Source organism: Salvelinus sp. IW2-2015, linkage group LG10, assembly GCF_002910315.2.
Source record: "Salvelinus sp. IW2-2015 linkage group LG10, ASM291031v2, whole genome shotgun sequence".
Classification (NCBI taxonomy): domain Eukaryota; kingdom Metazoa; phylum Chordata; class Actinopteri; order Salmoniformes; family Salmonidae; genus Salvelinus; species Salvelinus sp. IW2-2015.
Window position 1 is genome coordinate 1,680,386 of NC_036850.1, and position 19,395 is coordinate 1,699,780.

At 41.2% G+C, this 19,395-nt stretch overlaps 1 protein-coding gene across 1 annotated transcript in view; it reads left to right on the plus strand.

The window, feature by feature from the left end:
* The first annotated feature begins 1,331 nt into the window (after positions 1-1,331).
* kcnk17 (potassium channel, subfamily K, member 17) overlaps positions 1,332-19,395 on the plus strand; it is a 58,916-nt gene continuing 40,852 nt past the window's right edge. Inside the window, exons 1-5 of the mRNA XM_070445290.1 lie at positions 1,332-1,499; positions 5,464-5,943; positions 9,530-9,793; positions 16,947-17,061; positions 17,569-17,735. Of these exons, the coding sequence (XP_070301391.1) occupies positions 1,332-1,499; positions 5,464-5,943; positions 9,530-9,793; positions 16,947-17,061; positions 17,569-17,735 (1,194 nt within the window). The remainder of the gene's footprint in view (positions 1,500-5,463; positions 5,944-9,529; positions 9,794-16,946; positions 17,062-17,568; positions 17,736-19,395) is intronic.

Below are 19,395 nucleotides of genomic sequence, written 5' to 3' on the forward strand. Positions count from 1 at the left end.
GGTCAGTTAGGATCACCACTTTATTTTAAAGAATGTGATATGTCAGAATAATAGTAGAGATAATTATTTATTTCAGCTTTTATTTCTTTCCTCCCTCTGCAGCTGGATCCTGGACTTCCTGACGGGCCGCCCCCAGGTGGTAAGGGTAGGTAACAACACATCCGCCATGCTTATCCTCAACACGGGGACCCCTCAGGGGTGCGAGCTCAGTCCTCTCCTGTACTCCCTGTTCACTCATGACTGTACGGCCAGGCATGACTCCAATACCATCATTAAGTTTGCTGATAACACAACAGTGTTTGATCACCGACAATGATGAGAAAGCCTATAAGGAGGAGGTCAGGGACCTGTCTGTGTGGTGCAAGGACAACAACCTCTCCCTCAACGTGATCAAGACAAAGGAGATGATTGTGGACTACAGGAAAAAAAAGACAGAGAACCTCCCCATTCTCATCAACAGGGCTGTAGTGGAGCAGGTTGAGAGCTTCAAATTCCTTGGTGTCCACATCACCAACAAACTAACATGGTCCAAGCACACCAAGACAGTTGCGAAGAGGGCACGACAAAGCCTATTCCCCCTCAGGTGACTGAAAAGATTTGGCATGGGTCCTCAGATCCTCAAAAGGTTTTACAGCTGCACCATCGAGAGCATCCTGCCTGGTATGGCAACTGCTCGGCCTCTGACCGCAAGGCACTACAGAGGGTAGTGCGTACAGCCCAATACCACACCGGGGCCAAGCTTCCTGCCATCAAGGACCTCTATACCAGGCGGTGTCAAAGGAAAGCCCTAAAAATTGTCAAAGACTCCAGCTACCCTAGTCATAGCCTGTTCTCTCTGCTACCGTACGGCAAGCGGTACCGGAGCACTAAGTCTAGGTCCAAGAGGCTTCTAAACAGATTCTACCCCCAAGCCATAAGACTCCTGAATAGCTAATCAAATGGCTACCCAGACTATTTGCATTGCCCCCCCCTTCTACGCTGCCGCTACTCTCTGTTATTATCTATTAATAGACATTTTAATAACTCTACCTACATGTACATATTACCTCCATTACCTCAACACCGATGCCCCCGCACGTTGACTCTGTACCGGTACCCACTGTATATAGCCCTGCTTTTCTTATTTACTGCTGCTCTTTAATTATTTGTTATTCTTATCTCTTACTGTTTTTGTATTTTCTTAAAACTGCATTGTTGTTTAAGGGCTTGTTAGTAAGCATTTCACTGTAAGGTCTACACGTGTTGTATTCGGCACATGTGACAYATAYAATTTGATTTGATATCTGTCCAGCCAAGCTTGGGTGTTCATGGTGAGGTTCCAGTTGAGTTGGATGGCACTCCTGGCTCTGGCCCACTTCATGTACCAGATGGTGGGAGCCACCATTTTCCAGATGCTGGAGAAAGAAGCAGAGGGCCACAACCACTTCCAGCTAGAGAAGCTGCACTTCTTGGCAAACTGCACCTGTTTGGATGGACTGCACATGGAGAGATTTGTGCAGGTCTCAATCAGATGAAAAAATTTATAATTGTGTTCTCCTTGACTATTTCCACTTCTTTTATTTTCTTTCGATTTCCACGTACTTTCTGTTATATTTCTATTTCTGTTTATTTTCAAGGTTAAAACATCATGGGATATATAGCCTCGATATTGTATTTTTTACTTTAGTTTATTTAGTAAATATTTTCTTAACTCTATTTTATTATAACTGCATTGCTGGTTAAGGCCTTGTAAGTAGGCATGCCTTATGCCAGGTTAATATGATACCTGAGTGAGAGTGACTAACAAAATCAATGGGGCTCCCGGAGGTCAGGGCCCATAGGCATGTGCCCGGTCGTTAATTCAGCCAAGTTTAGATCGCTTGCTAGAATACTTTAAAACTTCTTCAGGCGAAGGTCTATTTTTCTCAATTTCCGCCTGACTGACGTTCCCAAAGTAAAGTGCCTGTTGCTCAGGCCCTGAAGCCAGGATATGCATAACATTTGTAACATTGGACATAAAACACTCTGACTTTTGTAGAAATGTTAAAATAATGTAGGAGACTATAACACAATAGATATGGTAGGAGAAAATCCAAAGAAAAACCAACTGGATTTTTTTTTTTGCTCTTCCAATGGAAATGATTTAGAAAAATGCAATTCCTATGGCTTCCACTGGGTGTCAGTAGTCTTTGTTCAAGGTTTCAGGCTTGTTTCTTCCAAAACGAGGAAGAATAATGAGTTTTGATACAGGGACACAGACTTGGAAATGCATGTATGCGCACGCGAGGAAGAGGACACGCACCTGCTAATATCGTTTTCCTATTGAACATACTTCTTTCCGTATTAAATGTTATAGTTTAATTACATTTTAGGGCATCTGAAGATTAAATAGAAACGTATTTTGACTTGTTTTAACAAAGTTTAAAGGTAGCTTTTTGGATTCCTTTTTCTGCATGTTGAATGAGTGGATTACTCAAATTGATGGCGCCAACTAAACAGACTTTTTGGGATATAAAGAAGGATTTTATCTAACAAAACGACACTACATGTTGTAGCTGGGACGCTTTGGATGACAAATCAGAGGAAGATTTTCAAAAAGTAAGTGAATATTTAATCGCTATTTGTGAATTTATGAAACCTGTGCCGGCGGATCTTTTTTTGTTGATGTGGTGCACCGTCCTCAAACACTCGAATGGCATGCTTTCGCTGTAATGCCTACTGTAAATCGGACAGTGCAGTTAGATTAACAAGAATGTAATCTTTTAACCTATATAAGACACTTGTATGTACCTAAATGTTTATGATTATTTGAATTGCGCGCCCTCCAGTTTCACCGGAAATTGTCCCGCTAGCAGGACACCTAGCCTTATTAACAATACAATTTTTTTTACTGGGGCTAATTGAGTGACTGTCAGTAAGTGACATATAAAAATATTAAAACCGCTGCAACCAAGTTTTGAAATTGCACCTTGTGTATTCTACTATTCTAACTCTCAACAGTAAGTTGACCCTCCGACTGACTCCCCCCCCAAAAATGCTTTACATTTGATAAAATTACAGCGGTTCGGACCTCGGTGTCCTCATGTGTAGCTAATAGCCCTGGTTGCTTTAGATCCAAAGCATTAATCTGTTTCTTAGACAGGCCAGTAGCAAGTACATTCAATGGCAAATATGATTATCAGTAATTGTGGTTTAATCAATGCTTTTTAAAATGTATAAATTGTTTATAACACACAAGTAATAGGCCTACTCAGTGGTGGATTTTAGCATGTCAATCTTGGTGAGTCAAAGCCACTACACAACACTAAACAATATATTAATTGCACTATAACGGTGACAAATGGTGCCCACAAACTGTTAGGACCTACATAACCTCTCTTGGGTAGGGGGCAGTATTTTCACCTCCGGATGAAAAGCGTGCCCAAAGTAAACTGCATGTTACTCAGGCCCAGAAGCTAGGATATGCATATAATTGGTAGATTCAGATAAAAAACACTCTAAAGTTTCCAAAACTGTTAAAATAATGTCTGAGTAAAACAGAACTGATATGGCAGGCGAAAACCTGAGAATAATCCATCCAGGAAGTGGAATTATTTTCATGTGGCTGTTTTCCAACTCAATGCCTATAGAGAATCCAATGGGTTAGGAATCAGATTGCAGTTCCTATGGCTTCCACTAGATGTCAGCAGTCTTTAGACATGGTTTCAGGCTTTTATTTTGAAAAACGACGAGTAAAAAGCCATTTTGGTCAAAGGACAGAGGAAGTATGCAGACCTGATTTGGGCACGCTCCCATGGGAGCACACTGTTTGTTATTTTTCCATTCTATTGAAAACGGTATTGTCCGGTTGAAATATTATTGATTATAAAGACAATAAACAACCTGAGGATTAATTATAAACATTGTTCGACATGTTTCGACGAACTTTACTGGTACTTTTAGTATGTATTCGTCTGCCTGTTGTGACTGCCTTGGAGCCATTGGATTACTGAACAAAACGCGCCAACAAAACTGAGTTTTTGGGACATAAAGAGGGACTTTATTGAACAAAACAAACATTTACTGTGTAACTGGGAGTCTTGTGAGTGCAACCATATGAAGATCATCAAAGGTAAGTGATTAATTTTATCACTTTCTGACTTTAGTGACTCCTCTACTTGGCTGATAAATGTTTTTATGCTTTTTTCCGCGGGGCGCTGTCCTCAGATAATCGCATGGTTTGCTTTCGCCATAAAGCGAAAGAATTTGAAATCTGACACGGCGTCTGGATTAACAAGAAGTTCATATTTAAGCCGATGTATAACACTTGTACATTTTATGAATGCTTATTATGTGTATTTCTGTATTTTGAATTTAGCGCTCTGCAATTTCACCGGATGTTGGCCAGGTGGGACGCTAGCATCCCACACACTCTAGAGAGGATAAAGCTTTCTCAACAGCAGAGCTTTCTTTTCAGCACCATGGAGTGAATCCTTACTACCGCTACACCTGGCTATCAGCGGAACCTTGTAACAGTTCATTCAGCCTCATTTACTGCCTTATTTAAAAACATAGCTGATATGGCTGAATTGCTTAAACAAATGTGGTTTCTACTGACATTTGAGATGTAAAACTATGGCATAAGGGAACGATGAGCGGATAAGAGGCAATCCATAATTTTGATTAAGACGATAATGAGCGAGTTAAGATGGACGTAATAAATGTAACTTTGTTCAGCACTTTTGAAATGTACAATGACAGAATTCAGAATATGGGCCGTTCTTACGGTATTCTTTCTGTACACCAAGTCAGAACTGTAGGATAAATAAAGGGGGCTTATACTGTAAGCAGAAATGAGAGTTCTTACAATATTCAATGATGACATTTCTCTAGGCTACATGTGCAAAGGCTAGGCTACATGTGCACTACCAAGTCAAAACAGTAGGCTAAGTTATGAGGGGGAAAGGAACCAAATTATTAGGGTGGGGCACATGGGCTACTAACAGTTTACTACACTTAGTATTATTTTCTTAGCTACAGTATACATATCTCCCTGGCATATTACATAATTTATGCAGCAGCATACAATAAATGTTAGGACTCACCTTGTTGTGCTGTGCTCACTTGAACAGGAAGGTTAATGCAAGGGCTTACTGGGGCTGAAATATACAAATAAATAAACAAGGAAATATATATWTTTTTTCTTCTGCAACTGACAATGACAGGATGATTCAGGATTTCGCTCTCAATGAGTGTAGACAGCCTGCACTCTTTGTCATGGTTTCACCTGTCACCAGAGGGCGGCAGAGACCGTCCTAGAGACATTAACGACACTCAGGTGTGTTATATTTACTCATTATGATATTTGGGAGAGTTGGAGCAAGCTCCAACTGAAGCAAGTTCCTCGTCTGGGCAGAGTATACTCACAACAACTGCCGAACTCGTGCACTGGACTGTTGCCATTTGAGTGTCAGTTCGGGTTCGCCCCCCCACCTTCCCTTGAAGGTGGACTCACGGAAGCTCGCTCCATGTTACATAGGACCATTCAAAATCCTGAGTCGCATCAACCCGGTCACCTATCTCCTCCAGCTTCCCAGGTCTATGATGGTCTGTCCATCCTTCCATGTCTCCCGTCTCAAGCTGGGAAGGACCAGTCCCTTCTCTCCCCCCACACCTGCCCCTCCTCCCCCTCGACTTGTTGATGGTTGTCCAGCCTACACTGTCCGGCGTCTGTTGGAGGATCATCAGGTCCGAGGCACCCTGCAGTACCTAGTAGACTGGGAGGGCTATGGCCCCGAGGAGCGGGCGTCGGTACCAGCCCGGGACATCCTGGATCCGGGACCTGTTCGGGACTTCAACCAACTATATGGTGGTTGCCCTGGCTCCGCAGCTGGAGCCGCTCCAAGAAGAGGGGGGGTACTGCCATGGTTCCACCTGTCACCAGAGGGCGGCAGAGACTGTCCTAGAGACATGAATGGCACTCAGGTGTGTCCTATTTACAAATTATGATTTCCCTGTTAAGAGGTGTGTTTTCTGTTGTCCTTTGCAGAAGCTTACATTGTTTACTGTGTGCGTTCGTTTCCTGAGTGAGTTGTCGAGATTTAGTGTGTAAGGACAGACGCTGAGAGACAAGAAGCAAGTATAAGGAGTGAATATTTACTAAATAACCGACATGAAACAAAACAAGGACAGCGTCTGGACAGGGGAAACAAAACAACATTAATGCTGACACGGGGATGAAACTGAGGAATAGACAGATATAGGGGAGACAATCAATAAGTGATGGAGTCCAGGTGAGCCCAAATAAGCGCTGATGCACGTAACGATGGTGACAGGTGTGCTTAATGATGGGCCGCCTGGCGCCCTCGAGCACCAGAGAGGGGGAGCGGGAGCAGGCATGACATAGTGTTTGTTGTTTTTTCAAGTGTACTGTGATCCTGCGGCTACCGTTTCTCAGTAAAGTATTATGTTTATCCTTAACCACTGATTCCTCGTCTGGTCTCTTCTCTGCACCTGGGTCCAATTTTACCATGTCACACTTAGAAAAAAAGGTGCTAAGTAGAAACATACAGGGTTCTTTGGTTTGTCCCCATAGGTGAACCCTTTTTGGTGCTGTGTAGAACCCTTTGCAGAGTGTTCGATCTAGAACCATCTATGTAGGGTTTTTCAAAGAACCTCCTGTATATGGTTCAACCAAGAACCATTGTATGGTTTTGAACCATTGAACCATCTAAAGGTTCTTCCTAGAACCATCTGAACAGTTCTACCAAGAACCCTTTTATCCTTGGAGGGTTCTTCCTAGAATCCTAGAACTAATTTCTATTGGAACTCAGCCAGAGTTAGGATATCCAACAAGTGGAATTGTTAATCGCCTGCAACCTGCATTCAGAATAAATGCCAGTGTAGGAAAGATTGAATACTGAGACTACCTCAATCATCTAAACTGGAACAACCATCTCAGTAACGGTTGCAATAAATCCAATTACTAACAGATTGGATTAGTTTAGAAGACGTATCAACCAAGCAATGTTCATGCAAAAACACATATATTACAATAAAACAAACAATTCTGAGATTCGCCCTGCAACAGAGCATGCTGGGAAATATTATATATTGTTCTGGTGTAGAACACCTTCTTGACTTCCAATGAATACTTCTTGTCTTCCAAAGAATCCTCAAAGAAACCTTTCTTCAAAAAACTAATCTTAAGATGATAAATGTTCTAGGTAGAACCCTTTGCCTTACAAAGAACCCTTGATTTCCAAAAAAGGTTATTCTGATCGAAACAGTTCTTGGTAGAACCCTATTCCCCCCAAAATAACCCATTTGGAACCCTTTGTTCTAAGATTGTGCTGGTGATGCTCTGCTAATCATCAGATGGGAGGAGGAGAGGAGTTAGGGGGCACACGTAGGTAAAAGTGGGGCCCTGCCTTGATTGGGTAACTGATTAATAAAAAATGTAAATAAAATGCATAATAAATATGTGACTGGTCTAATCAATTGTGTGAGTCATATTCCCAAGAACAGAAAACATATATATATATATATATATATATATATTACCTTTATTTAACTAGGCAAGTCAGTTAAGAACAAATTCTTATTTTCAATGACGGCCTAGGAACAGTGGGTTAACTGCCAGTACCATTAAAAAGTTTGAACACACCTACTTATTCCAGGGTTTTTCTTTGTTCTTTCTACATTGTAGAATAATAGTGAAGACATCAAAACTATGAAATAGCACATATGGAATCACGCAGTAACCAAAAAAGTGTTAAACAAATCAAAATATATTTTATATTTGAGATTCTTCAAAGTAGCCACCCTTTGCCTTGATGTCAGCGTTGCAAACACTTGACATTCTCTCAACCAGCTTCATGAGGTAGTCACCTGGAATGCATTTCAATTAACACGTGTGCCTTGTTCAAAGTTAATTTGTTGAATTTCTTTCCTTCTTAATGAGTTTGAGTCAATCGGGTGTGTTGTGACATGGTAGGGGTGGTATACAGAAGATGGCCCTATTTAGTAAAAGACCAAGTCCTTATTATGGCAAGAACAGCTCAAATAAGCAAAGAGAAATGACAGTCCATCATTACTTTAAGACAAGAAGGTCAGTCAATCCAGAACATTTGAAAACTTTGAAAGTTTTTTCAAGTGTAGTCGCAAAAACCATCAAGCGCTATGATGAAACTGGCTCTCATGAGGACCGCCACAGGAAAGGATCACCCAGAGTTACCTCTGCTGCAGAGGGTAAGTTAATTAGAGTTACCAGCCTCACAAATTGCTGCCCAAATAAATGCTTCAGAGTTCAAGTAACAGGCACATCTCATCATCAACTGTTCAGAGGAAACTACGTGAATCAGGCCTTCATGGTTGAATTGCTGCAAAGAAACCACAACTAAAGGACACTAATAATAATAAGTAGAGACTTGCTTGGGTCAAGAAACACAAGGAATGGACATTAGACCGGTGGAAATCTGTCCTTTGGTCTGATGAGTCCAAATATGAAATTGTCTTTGTGAGATGCAGAGTAGGTGAACGGATGATCTCCGCATGTGTGGTTCCCACCGTGATGCATGAAGGAAGTGTGAATGTGTGGAGGTGCTTTGCTGGTGACACTGTCAGTGACTTATTTAGAATTCAAGACACACTTAACCAGCATGGCTACCACAGRGTTCTGCAGCTGTACGCCAACCCATCTGGTTTGCGCTTAGTGGGTCTACCATTTGTTTTTCAACAGGTCAATGACCCAACACACCTCCAGGCTGTGTAAATGATATTTGACCAAGAAGGAGAGTGATGGAGGGCTGCATTAGATGACCTGGCCTCCACAATCACCTGACCTCAACCCAATTGAGATGGTTTGGGATGGGTTGGACCGTAGAGTGAAGGAAAAGCAGCCAACAAGTGCTCAGCATATGTGGGAACTCCTTCAAGACTGTTGGAAAAGCCTTCCAGTTGAAGCTGGTTGAGAGAATGCCAAGAGTGTGCAAAGTTGTCTGTCATCAAGTCAAAGGTTGGCTACTTTGAAGAATCTCAAATATAACATATTTTAGTTGTTTCACACTTTTTTAGGTTACTACATGATTACATATGTTTTATTTCATAGTTTTGATGTCCTCATTATTATTCTACAATGTAGAAAATAGTAAAAATAAAGAAATACCCTTGAATGAGTAGGTGTTTTTTTTTATTTTAAATGTGAGCATCACACAACAGAACACTTCAACTGGAACGACACTCTCAGTATTGGTTGCACAAAAATAACTGTGTGCCAACCACGTGGAGCCAATAGGGTCATTTTTCTGGGATCCGTGTCTTGACCTTTTTACTATTGAGCCTCCTTTCCCCTAACCTGCAACACATTCCCCTGTATATCCCTACATCTCTTCTCTCTCTATTTCCCTCACTCTGCGTCTGTCTACCTGGTCAGATTTGCATGCTAAACCTTGGGAGGTTGAAACAGGAGTGAGTGCGTGCGGGTGGGGATTAATTTGCCTGCAACGCATGGAAGGGGAAGGGAGAGCCTTGATTCTCACCACTTGTCTTTTAAGTTTGTTCGCTGAGGTAGAAGAATCCTGTCAAAAGTCTGAGGCAGCCCCAAGCCCTTGGTGTCAACATGGCTTGTCTCAGTGGGTTTAGCCTGTCTCGCATCCCCTCTATCCTGATGTTGGCGGTACTGTACGTGGCCTATGTGTTGATCGGAGGACTGATCTTCTGGAAGCTGGAAGGAGGTCTGGTCCGGCAGGATATAGCCCGTTTACTTGAGGTGAAGAGATCACTACTAGACACATACCCCTGTCTGAACCAAGAGGCCCTGGATGCTATGGCTCAGGTGAGTCAGTGTGAGAGCGAGTTGGTGCTAACATGTGTCCTTTGTCCTGATCTTCTCCACATTCTGATTGTGCACAAGTTTTTAGACAGTTAAAAAACGTATTGTGATCTGATTGAGATTGAGACCATTTAAAGCATAATTATCTTGACCTCTAAAATCATTGACAGGGGGCAAAATTGATGTATGGCATCAATATGTCTTAAAATAAATAAATACATATTAATTTGAAAGAATATCTGTCAAGAAATTTGAATGCAGGAAGGGACCAGAAAATCTGGTCACAATGTGGACCAGAGTATACAACTGTTGTCTACGAAGTATGTGACAAATACAATTTTATTTGACAGAGTGGACGGATAAGAGAGACATTTTAGTACCATGTGCAAATGTGACAAAACTTGATCACATAGTAATTGGATCACCTTGATCAGATCAAAAACCATATGTTAGCATAAGGTGTAAACACGACTTTAGAGTTAATGGCAGATGTGTTTGGGAGAATATTCAACCTCCAATTAAGATTTTTTTGATGTAGCCTTTTTCCATATTGCATTTCTTTTTAAATTATTCCTTTTGTTAATATTATTATTTATTTATTTATAGACATAAAGGGGAGACATAAAGGGGAGACAGACATAAAGGGGAGACAGACTAGACACATTATGAGAGGCAGATAATAAATGACTAATGAAAGCAGAGTAGAGTTGTGGCAGTGTTACCCACTCAGCCACACTAAGACACCTTATTTACATTTCTACATACTGCCAAATGTCGACAAAACAAATTACGATAGACAAGATGGGATCTTTTTGTGTCGGTAAAATTAATGATGTGAGAAATGTCGGTGGAAATTGCAATATTGATATAAATAACCATCATATTGAACTTGGTGTTTATTAGACTACAAATTAAGTAACTTATGATGAACTTTACAGGGTGGTGAAAGTGAAATGTGATGAGATTGATTGATGCTCCTTTCCAATAAATATCGAAGGTCTTATTCTGGTGACATGATGACCGATGCTTGGCTGCCGTTTGACAAATAAAAATAATCTTGCTCTTTTGTCCATCGTAATCGCATCATATTGGCTATCCTATCCGCACTGTGTCTGCAAGCTGTTGGCTGGAAGATACTTGCTAATGCCAGAGTGGGCACACTCGCTATACATCACAACTTTTTGTCTGTGAGAAAACCATCAATAGAGTTGAAAATATTTTTATGTGCACTACGTCATCACGCACAGCCTTTTATCCGCAACAAGTCAAAATTGAATCTGAATCTCTGGTGGAAAAATGTGCATAGTGTTTTTGTGCAGATTTTAGAATATTCTGTATTCACATGAGAATCTGTTSCCAATTGGATGGAAACCTAGCTACTGGGCCATTTACAAGTTAAATTGAGGATAATACTAGTCTGTCAAGAGGTGCTGACTCACTGCTGGATTGTTGACTGATGTTTAAAAGGCAAGGAGGCAATCCTTTCCCATGCAAATTGAGGTACTTTTAACAATGCACTGCTTTGCCTGAGTGTCATCCCTTGACCTACATGGTCCGTGTTAAGATTTATTTAAGTTGTTCCAAAGTTCGCCTGGGTGTTCCCAAGTAATCCATTTTGTGATGGAAGAACTCTCTCAAACTTTATAGAAGGTTACAAAATGTTCTTGAATTATCATTTTTTATTCAACTTTTGTGCATTTATGTAAAGTGGCGGGTAGTTTTAAGGGGATTGATGTTGGGCATCTGTGGACAGGTATGTCAGTCTGCAGTCCTCTGGCAGCGGGTTCAAGCAGTGGCAGATATGTGTGCAGTAGCGGTGCGTAGGTAAAATCAATAGGGAAGTCATATTACAACCTATGTGTTGTGATAATTGCATTGTTTGCTCGATAACCTGTTAGTTCATCTGCCACCGTGATATACAGTGCCTTCGGAAAGTATTCAGACCCCTTGACTTTTTCCACATTTTGTTAGGTTACAGACTTAAACTAAATTATATATATTTTAAATTTCCTCATCAATCTACCCACAATACCCCATAATGACGAAGCAAAAACAGGTTCTTAGACATTTTGCTAATTTATAAAAAAAAAAAAAAAAGATATTACATTTACATAAGTATTCAGACCCTTTACTCAGTACTTTGCTGAAGCACCTTTGGTAGCGATTATAGCCTACATTCTTTTTGGGTAGGACGCTACAAGCTGGCATACCTGTATTTGGGGAGTTTCTCCCGTTCGTCTCTGCAGATAGTCTCAAGCTCTTTCAGGTTGGATGGAGAGCGTTGCTGCACAGATATTTTCAGGTCTCTCCAGATGTTCGATCAGGTTTAAGTCTGGGCTCTGGCTGGGCCACTCAAGGACATTCAGAGACTTGTCCCGAAGCCTTTCCTGTGTTGTCTTGGCTGTGTGCTTAGGGTCGTTGTCCTGTTGGAAGGTGAACCTTCGCCCTAGTATGAGGTCCTGAGAGGTCTGGAGCAGGTTTTCATCAAGGATCTCTTTGTACTTTGCTCTATTCATCTTTGCATCAAACCTGATAGTCTCTCAGTCCCTGCTGATGAAAAACATCCCCACAGCATGATTCTTACACCATCATGCTTCACCGTAGGGATGGTGCCAGGTTTCCTCCAGATTTGACGCTTGGCATTCAGGCCAAAGAGTTCAATCTTGTTTTAATCAGACCAGAGAAACTTGTTTTTCATGGTCTGAGATTATTTTAGTGAGGAGTGGCTTCTGTCTGGCCACCCTACCATAAAGGCCTGATTGATGGAGTGCTGCAGAGATGGTTGTCTTTCTGGAAGGTTCTCCCATCTCCACAGAGGAACTCTAGAGCTCTGTCAGAGTGACCATCGGGTTCTTAGTCACCTCCTTGACCAAGGCCCTTCTCTCCCGATTGCTCAGTCTGACCAGGAGGCCAGCTCTAGGAAGAGTCTTGGTGGTTCCAAACTTCTTCCACTTAAGAATGATGGAGGCCACTGTGTTTTTGGGGACCTACAATGCTGCAGACATTTTTTGGTACCCTTCCCCAGATCTGTCCCTTAACACAATCCTGTCTCGGCGCTCTACGAACAATTCTTTCGACCTCATGGCTTGGTTTTTGCTCTAACATTTTTATATTTAATCTATTTTAGAATAAGGCTGTAACGTAACAAAATGTGTAAAAAGTCAAGGTCTGAATACTTCCCGAAGGCACTGTATAGGCCTAAGGTCTAGACAACAAGAAGACAACAGTCACACAGTGGCAGAATAAAAATGCTTGTTTCATCACAAAACAGGAGGGCATCATCTGTCCAGTAATATCCACAAAGCATATTGTATGTAACAAACTGTACAAACATAACCTACAGCATGGTCAAACAAGTTCATGTTTCCGAAATGTTCAGACTACTAAATAACTGTTGATTTAGAACCATGAAGAGTTACCGCAAGTCTCAAAGAAAACAGGAGCTGCTTCCACTATTCCAGCACTATTTCAACTTTAACATCATCACCTACGTTTAATCTAATACCAAAAAACAATTGCGTCCAATCAACGTAAGCTAAATATAAATGTGAGTGTTTGTGTGCGTGCAGGTAGAAAAAAACATGTTGACTCACCCTACTTGTAGAGGAACACTAATGCCATCCTCCTCTCTTTCATGTGACCAAAACGGTCTATGACTGTCATACAGTACACACTTTTAGTTTTGTTGTCCTAGGTTACCTGGTTAAAATGATGGCTCGCTAGCCTAACTTCCTTTCATGGGCAACGATGTGCCGGCTAGTTAACATTAGCCTACTACATCTAGGTACATATTGAACATCCATCCTCTCAGGCCAGGGGCACAATGTATGAATTTATGGTTGGATCAGAATCACCGTTATAATCATTGGCCAGTATGTTGAATTAAGGTAAACCACAAGTCCAAATCCCTATCTCCATCCAGGGCTAATTTAGTGAAGGGACAATTTTAGCTACCTAGCTTGCCACCAGAGGACAACAACACAACAATTTACGTTTTTCTTGTCAATGACGTTTTGCTTTTGATGTGAAGACAAATCCAAACTGGCTTCTCTTGACACTTTATTTTGATGCGTCAGGACCATTCACAGTTGATCTCACTCAGTTTAGCTCAAAGCTGATTGGCTCTTATTTTATTGCTTCTATTATCAAGGGAGGCTAAATGCTCCCTGGCTTCCCTTACTATTGAATTCAATGCTACAMMCAGCAATAATGTCATACATTCAGCTTCTTGCAAATTGAAGGAATTCTTTTTTCTTCTTGGTAACATCTATGGGTAAGCCTGGCTTTCCTTGGCCTCCATGAATATACACCACTGTATGTGTGTACGGTATATGTGGAGTAACTGTCAAATTTGTGATGCTCCCTGCGAAGACGTTTATGTAATAGGCTGTGTCAACATCTTCATTCTGACACAGCTCTGAGACATACCTCACTGCAAGGGATTTTCAGGTCTAATGTACATCATCTTCTTGACAACTGTGGTCCATTGACCTAAAAGCCCAGAATGAGCACAAGCGACCGTAAAGAGATGAAACGGTGGTTACAGTCTGTCCACCAAGTAAGCAAACTGTTATACAACCTTGACTTACAACGGGGGTTAGCGTGGCAGTCTCGAGTATGGGCCTTGAAAGTTGACCACTAGATTGCAGGGTTAGATTCTAGCTTTTCTTACCTAAGCAGGATGTGTTTGCTCTGTAAAGGGGAGACTGTTTACACTAGTTGACCTAGTGCCTTAGACTTTGGTAAGTAGACAAAATACTGTACTCCCACTTTCCCCCTACTTCCATTTGCCCCTGGAGGCATAGAACTTGAACATATCTGAAATATGTTTTTTCTTTATTTTTACTATTTTCTACAATGTGGAATAATAGTGAAGACATCACAACTATGGAATAACACATATGGTATCATCTAGTAAACAAAAAAAGGGTTAAACAAATTCAATTATATTTTATACTTGAGATTCTTGAAAGTAGCCACCATTTTCCTTGATGACAGCTTTGCACACTATTGGCATTCTCTCAACCAGCTTCATGAGGTAGTCACCTGGAATGCATTTAATTAACAGGTGTGCTTTGTTAAAAGTTAGTTGGTAAAAGACCAAATAAGTCCATATTATGGCAAGAACAGCTCAAATAAGCAAAGCGAAATGACAGTCCATCATTACTTTAAGACACTTTGAAAGTGTCTTCAAGTGCAGTCGCAAAAACCATGAAGCGCTATGATGAAACTGGTTCACATGAGGACCGCCACAGGAAAGGATCACCCAGAGTTACCTCTGCTGCAAAGGATAAGTTCATTAGAGTTACCAGCCTCAGAAATTGCAGCCCAAATAAATGCTTCAGAGTTCAAGTAACAGTATTCGTCGCCAGACCCATTGGCTCCAGGTCATCTATAAGTCTTTGCTAGGTAAAGATCCGCCTTATCTCAGCTCACTGGTCACGATAATAACACCCACCTGTAGCACACGCTCCAGCAGGTATATCTCACTGGTCATCCCTAAAGCCAACACCTCCTTTGGCCGCCTTTCCTTCCAGTTCTCTGCTGCCAATGACTGGAACGAATTGTAAATATCGCTGAAATTGGAGACTTATATCTCCCTCACTAACTTTAAACATCAGCTATCTGAGCAGCTAACCGATAGCTGCAGCTGTACACAGCCCATCCAATCTACCTACCTCATCCCCATATTGTTTTATTTACTTTTTGCTCTTTTGCACACCTGTATTTCTACTTGCACATCATCATCTGCACATCTATCACTCCAGTGTTAATTTGCTAAATTGTAATTACTTCGCTACTATGGCCTATTTATTGCCTTACCTCCTCACGCCATTTGCACACACTGTATATAGACTTGTTTTCTATTGTGTTATTGACTGTACGCTTGTTTATTCAATGTGTAACTCTGTGTTATTGTTTGTGTCGCACTGCTTTGCTTTATCTTGGCCAGGTCGCAGTTGTAAATGAGAACTTGTTCTCAACTGGCCTACCTGGTTAAACAAAGGTGAAATAAAAAACACTAAAAAAAAGACATTTCAACATCAACTGTTCACAGGAGACTGCTTGAATCAGGCCTTCATGGTCAAATTGCTGCAAAGAAACCACTACTAAAGGACAGAAATAATAAGTAGAGACTTGCTTGGGCCAAGAAACACGAGCAATGGACATTAGACCGGTGGAAATCTGTCCTTTGGTCTGATGAGTTCAAATTTGAGATTTTTGGTTCCAAACGCTGTGTCTTTGTGAAACGCAGAGTAGGTGAACGGATAATCTCCGTATGTGTGGTTCCCATTGTGAAGCATGGAGGAGGAGGTGTGATGGTGTGGGTGTGCTTTGCTGGTGACAGTCAGGGATTTATTTAGAATTCAAGGCACACTTAACCAGCATGGCTACCAACGCATTCTGCAGCAATATACGCTATCCCATCTGGTTTGTGCTTAGTGGGACTATGATTTGTTTTTCAACAGGACAATGACCCAACACACCTCAAGGCTGTGTAAGGGCTATTTGACCAAGAAGGTAAGTTATGGAGTGCTGCAGCAGATGATCTGGCCTCCACAATAGCCTGACCTCAACCCAATTGAGATGGTTTGGGATGAGTTGGACCGCAGAGTGAAGGAAAAGCAGCCAACAAGTGCTCAGCATATGTGAGAACTCTTTCAAGACTGTTGGAAAGCCTTCCAGGTGAAGCTGGTTGAGTGAATGCCAAGATTTTGCAAAGCTGTCATCAAGGCAATGGCAGGCTACTTTGAATAATCTAAAACATCAAATATACTTTTTTGGTTACTGCGTGATTCCATATGTGTTATTTCATAGTTTTGATGTCCTCACTATTATTCTACAATGTAAAAACTAGTACAAATAAAGAAAAACCCTTGAATGAGTAGGTGTGTCCAAACTTTTGACTGGTACTGTTTATATAGGCTGGGATTCAATCCGATCCTCGTTAGAATCACATTATAGCATACTTGACATTTAAAAAGTGATTTCCGATTGAGCTCTACAGAGTTTACCGAGAATGCAATCTCCACAAACGTCAGGGATGATGCCTTTAAAAGTCACGTTGTCAGCTGTCCAGTGAGCTGCACTAGGAATTAAATCCCACCCATAGTGGTTATGAAATTCTCTCGTATGTCCATATGTATTGTTCTAGGTAATTCGAGATTCTTCCAAGGTTGGGCTTAGTCTGAAAGGGAACCAGACCATGGACAGCTTCTGGAAGTTCACTAGCTCTGCTGTGTTTGCTGCCACTGTGGTCACCACTATAGGTGAGTTTTAAAGGGACAGTTCACCCAAATTAAAAATGTATCTGACATCTTAAATGGATAGTTCACCCAAATTACTAATGTACCTCATCTTAAAGGGATAGTACCCCAAATGATAAATTATTGATTTAATTTATTAGATAATTAAAAGTAGTAGGCTGCTCTAGCCGGAGACAACATCACATACATTTTAAAGGGAAAGTTCACCCAAATTACAAATCTAACTAATTTTAAAGCAGTAGTTCACCCCAGTTAGAAATGTACCTAATATTAGAAAAATAGTTGACCCCAAATTACAAATGTACCTCATCATGTAGCGTCTGCAAGTTCTTCATGCCTTGTCTTTATTTATGCCTCACATTCATCATAGCCAGGATATTCCTGTGCTATGTGCTTCTGCCTGTATTATAATTGAATATTACAATTGTTGTTCTCATTGTGTGTTCATCATAGAAACACACAGACCAAATAATTCCCAATGGTTGAGCCCATTTGTTCTCCCTGTTCTAGGCTATGGCAACATGAGCCCCAGTACAACGGCGGGTCAGATCTTCTGTGTGTTCTTCGCTCTGTTTGGGATCCCTCTGAACATGGTGGTGCTGAACAGAGTAGGCAAGTACATGCTGGCCATAGAGAGGAACGCCTGCGATTTCATCCAGGGAAAGACCAATCACAGGGTAAGTGCTCTACCTATAGACTCTGAGATGGTAACTCTTTATTTTACAGCCTCGTATTTACCAGGTTACCAGCTGTGTTGTATTCTTTGAGGTAAGTACCAGGAAGTATCAATTGTTTACGACAGTGTTACTTAGGGCTAGATTCTATCAGATGTACACTAGCCGACACCCGCAATGCTGTTGTTTCGGCGGTGTCGGAAGTGGAACTGCGTAAGAACTATGAAATCCACAAGCGGCTCCTTGTGTTAGCTTATCGCCAACATGCCATTGGATGCAACAAAACCACCTGACTTTATAATCCGACAAATTCCATCCAGTTGCATCAGAAGTTCATGCAGCCACTTTACAAGTTCAAACACTCAAATGTGTGATGTTCTATCGTCGCAACACCTCAATTAGACTGATAGGCAGTAAACATGCTTTAGCCTAAACTTTCTATCGCTGTTTGAGCTTCTAACACGGTACGGATAAAAAGTAAGGGAGTGGTTTGTGACACACAAGAGCCGCCGCTCACCTATTTGTCAGCTCATACCGCAGTTACACTTCCAACAATGCCAAAACATTCGCTATGAAGATGTCTACCAATGCTGTTTAACGCTCGAAATGATTGAATTGAGGCCTTAGTTAATACCATGTAAATATCAGGTAAGGTCAGCTTTAACCAGGCTGTATTATAAAGCATTACCCACCAGAGTTCTGGATTTAAATTGCAAAGTAAACTCAGTTTAAGTAACGTTCACAGAAATTATAAAAATGTGCATCTGGTAGCCACAGACTGAAAAGGAGTGTGTTCCCTCTACCATTTTGGGGTTACATATTGGGTATATGAGAACACAGAAAATAGTTAACTACCAAAATATGACACTAAAAGGGTAATCCAATGGGAAAGTAATTATGCTTTGAAAGTTGATAAAATGGCCCTTGAATGTTTGGGTACCTACTGGAGAGGCTCTTCTTTGTCTAGACCCATTCAGAATTGTTCACACCCTCTTAAGCTTTAGCCCCACCCATCTCTTTAAGGGTTGATCTGAGCATTCTGACCTAACAACAGAAGTCAAGCACCCAAGCTAACTGGGTAACGTTAGCTAGCTTGCTAGCTACTTCAAGACACAAATGAGAGAACAGCTCATTCTGACCAAATGTGATTTTCTGGATTTTTGTTTTAGATTCCGTCTCTCACAGTTGAAGTGTACCTATGATAAAAATTACAGACCTCTATATGATTTGTAAGTAGGAAAACCTGCAAAATCGGCAGTGTATCAAATAGTTGTTCTCCCCACTGTATATATATATATTTTTTAAACCTTGTTAAGACAACTTTATCTACACATACTGACCAGCTCAAATAGACAGAGGCGTGCTACGTGGCAGACCAATTCAAACTCATCTTTCGGGCATGTCCAGCCCACTCATTATATCAGCCAATCATGGCTAGTGGGAAGGCTGCTGGTTTATTCTGTGGCTAAACCAACTAGGCTCGTAATTTAATCAACAAAAACGGAAGGGATCTTTTGCAGCTCTGTAGAAGCCTGGGTCTGTACTTTGTCAATGGTAGGTTACGGGGGGGACTCTTTGGGGAGATTCACCTACTGCTCACCTCTTGGCCACAGTACAGTAGACTATATGATCACAGACATTGACCCGTTCTCTCTCAGCTCAT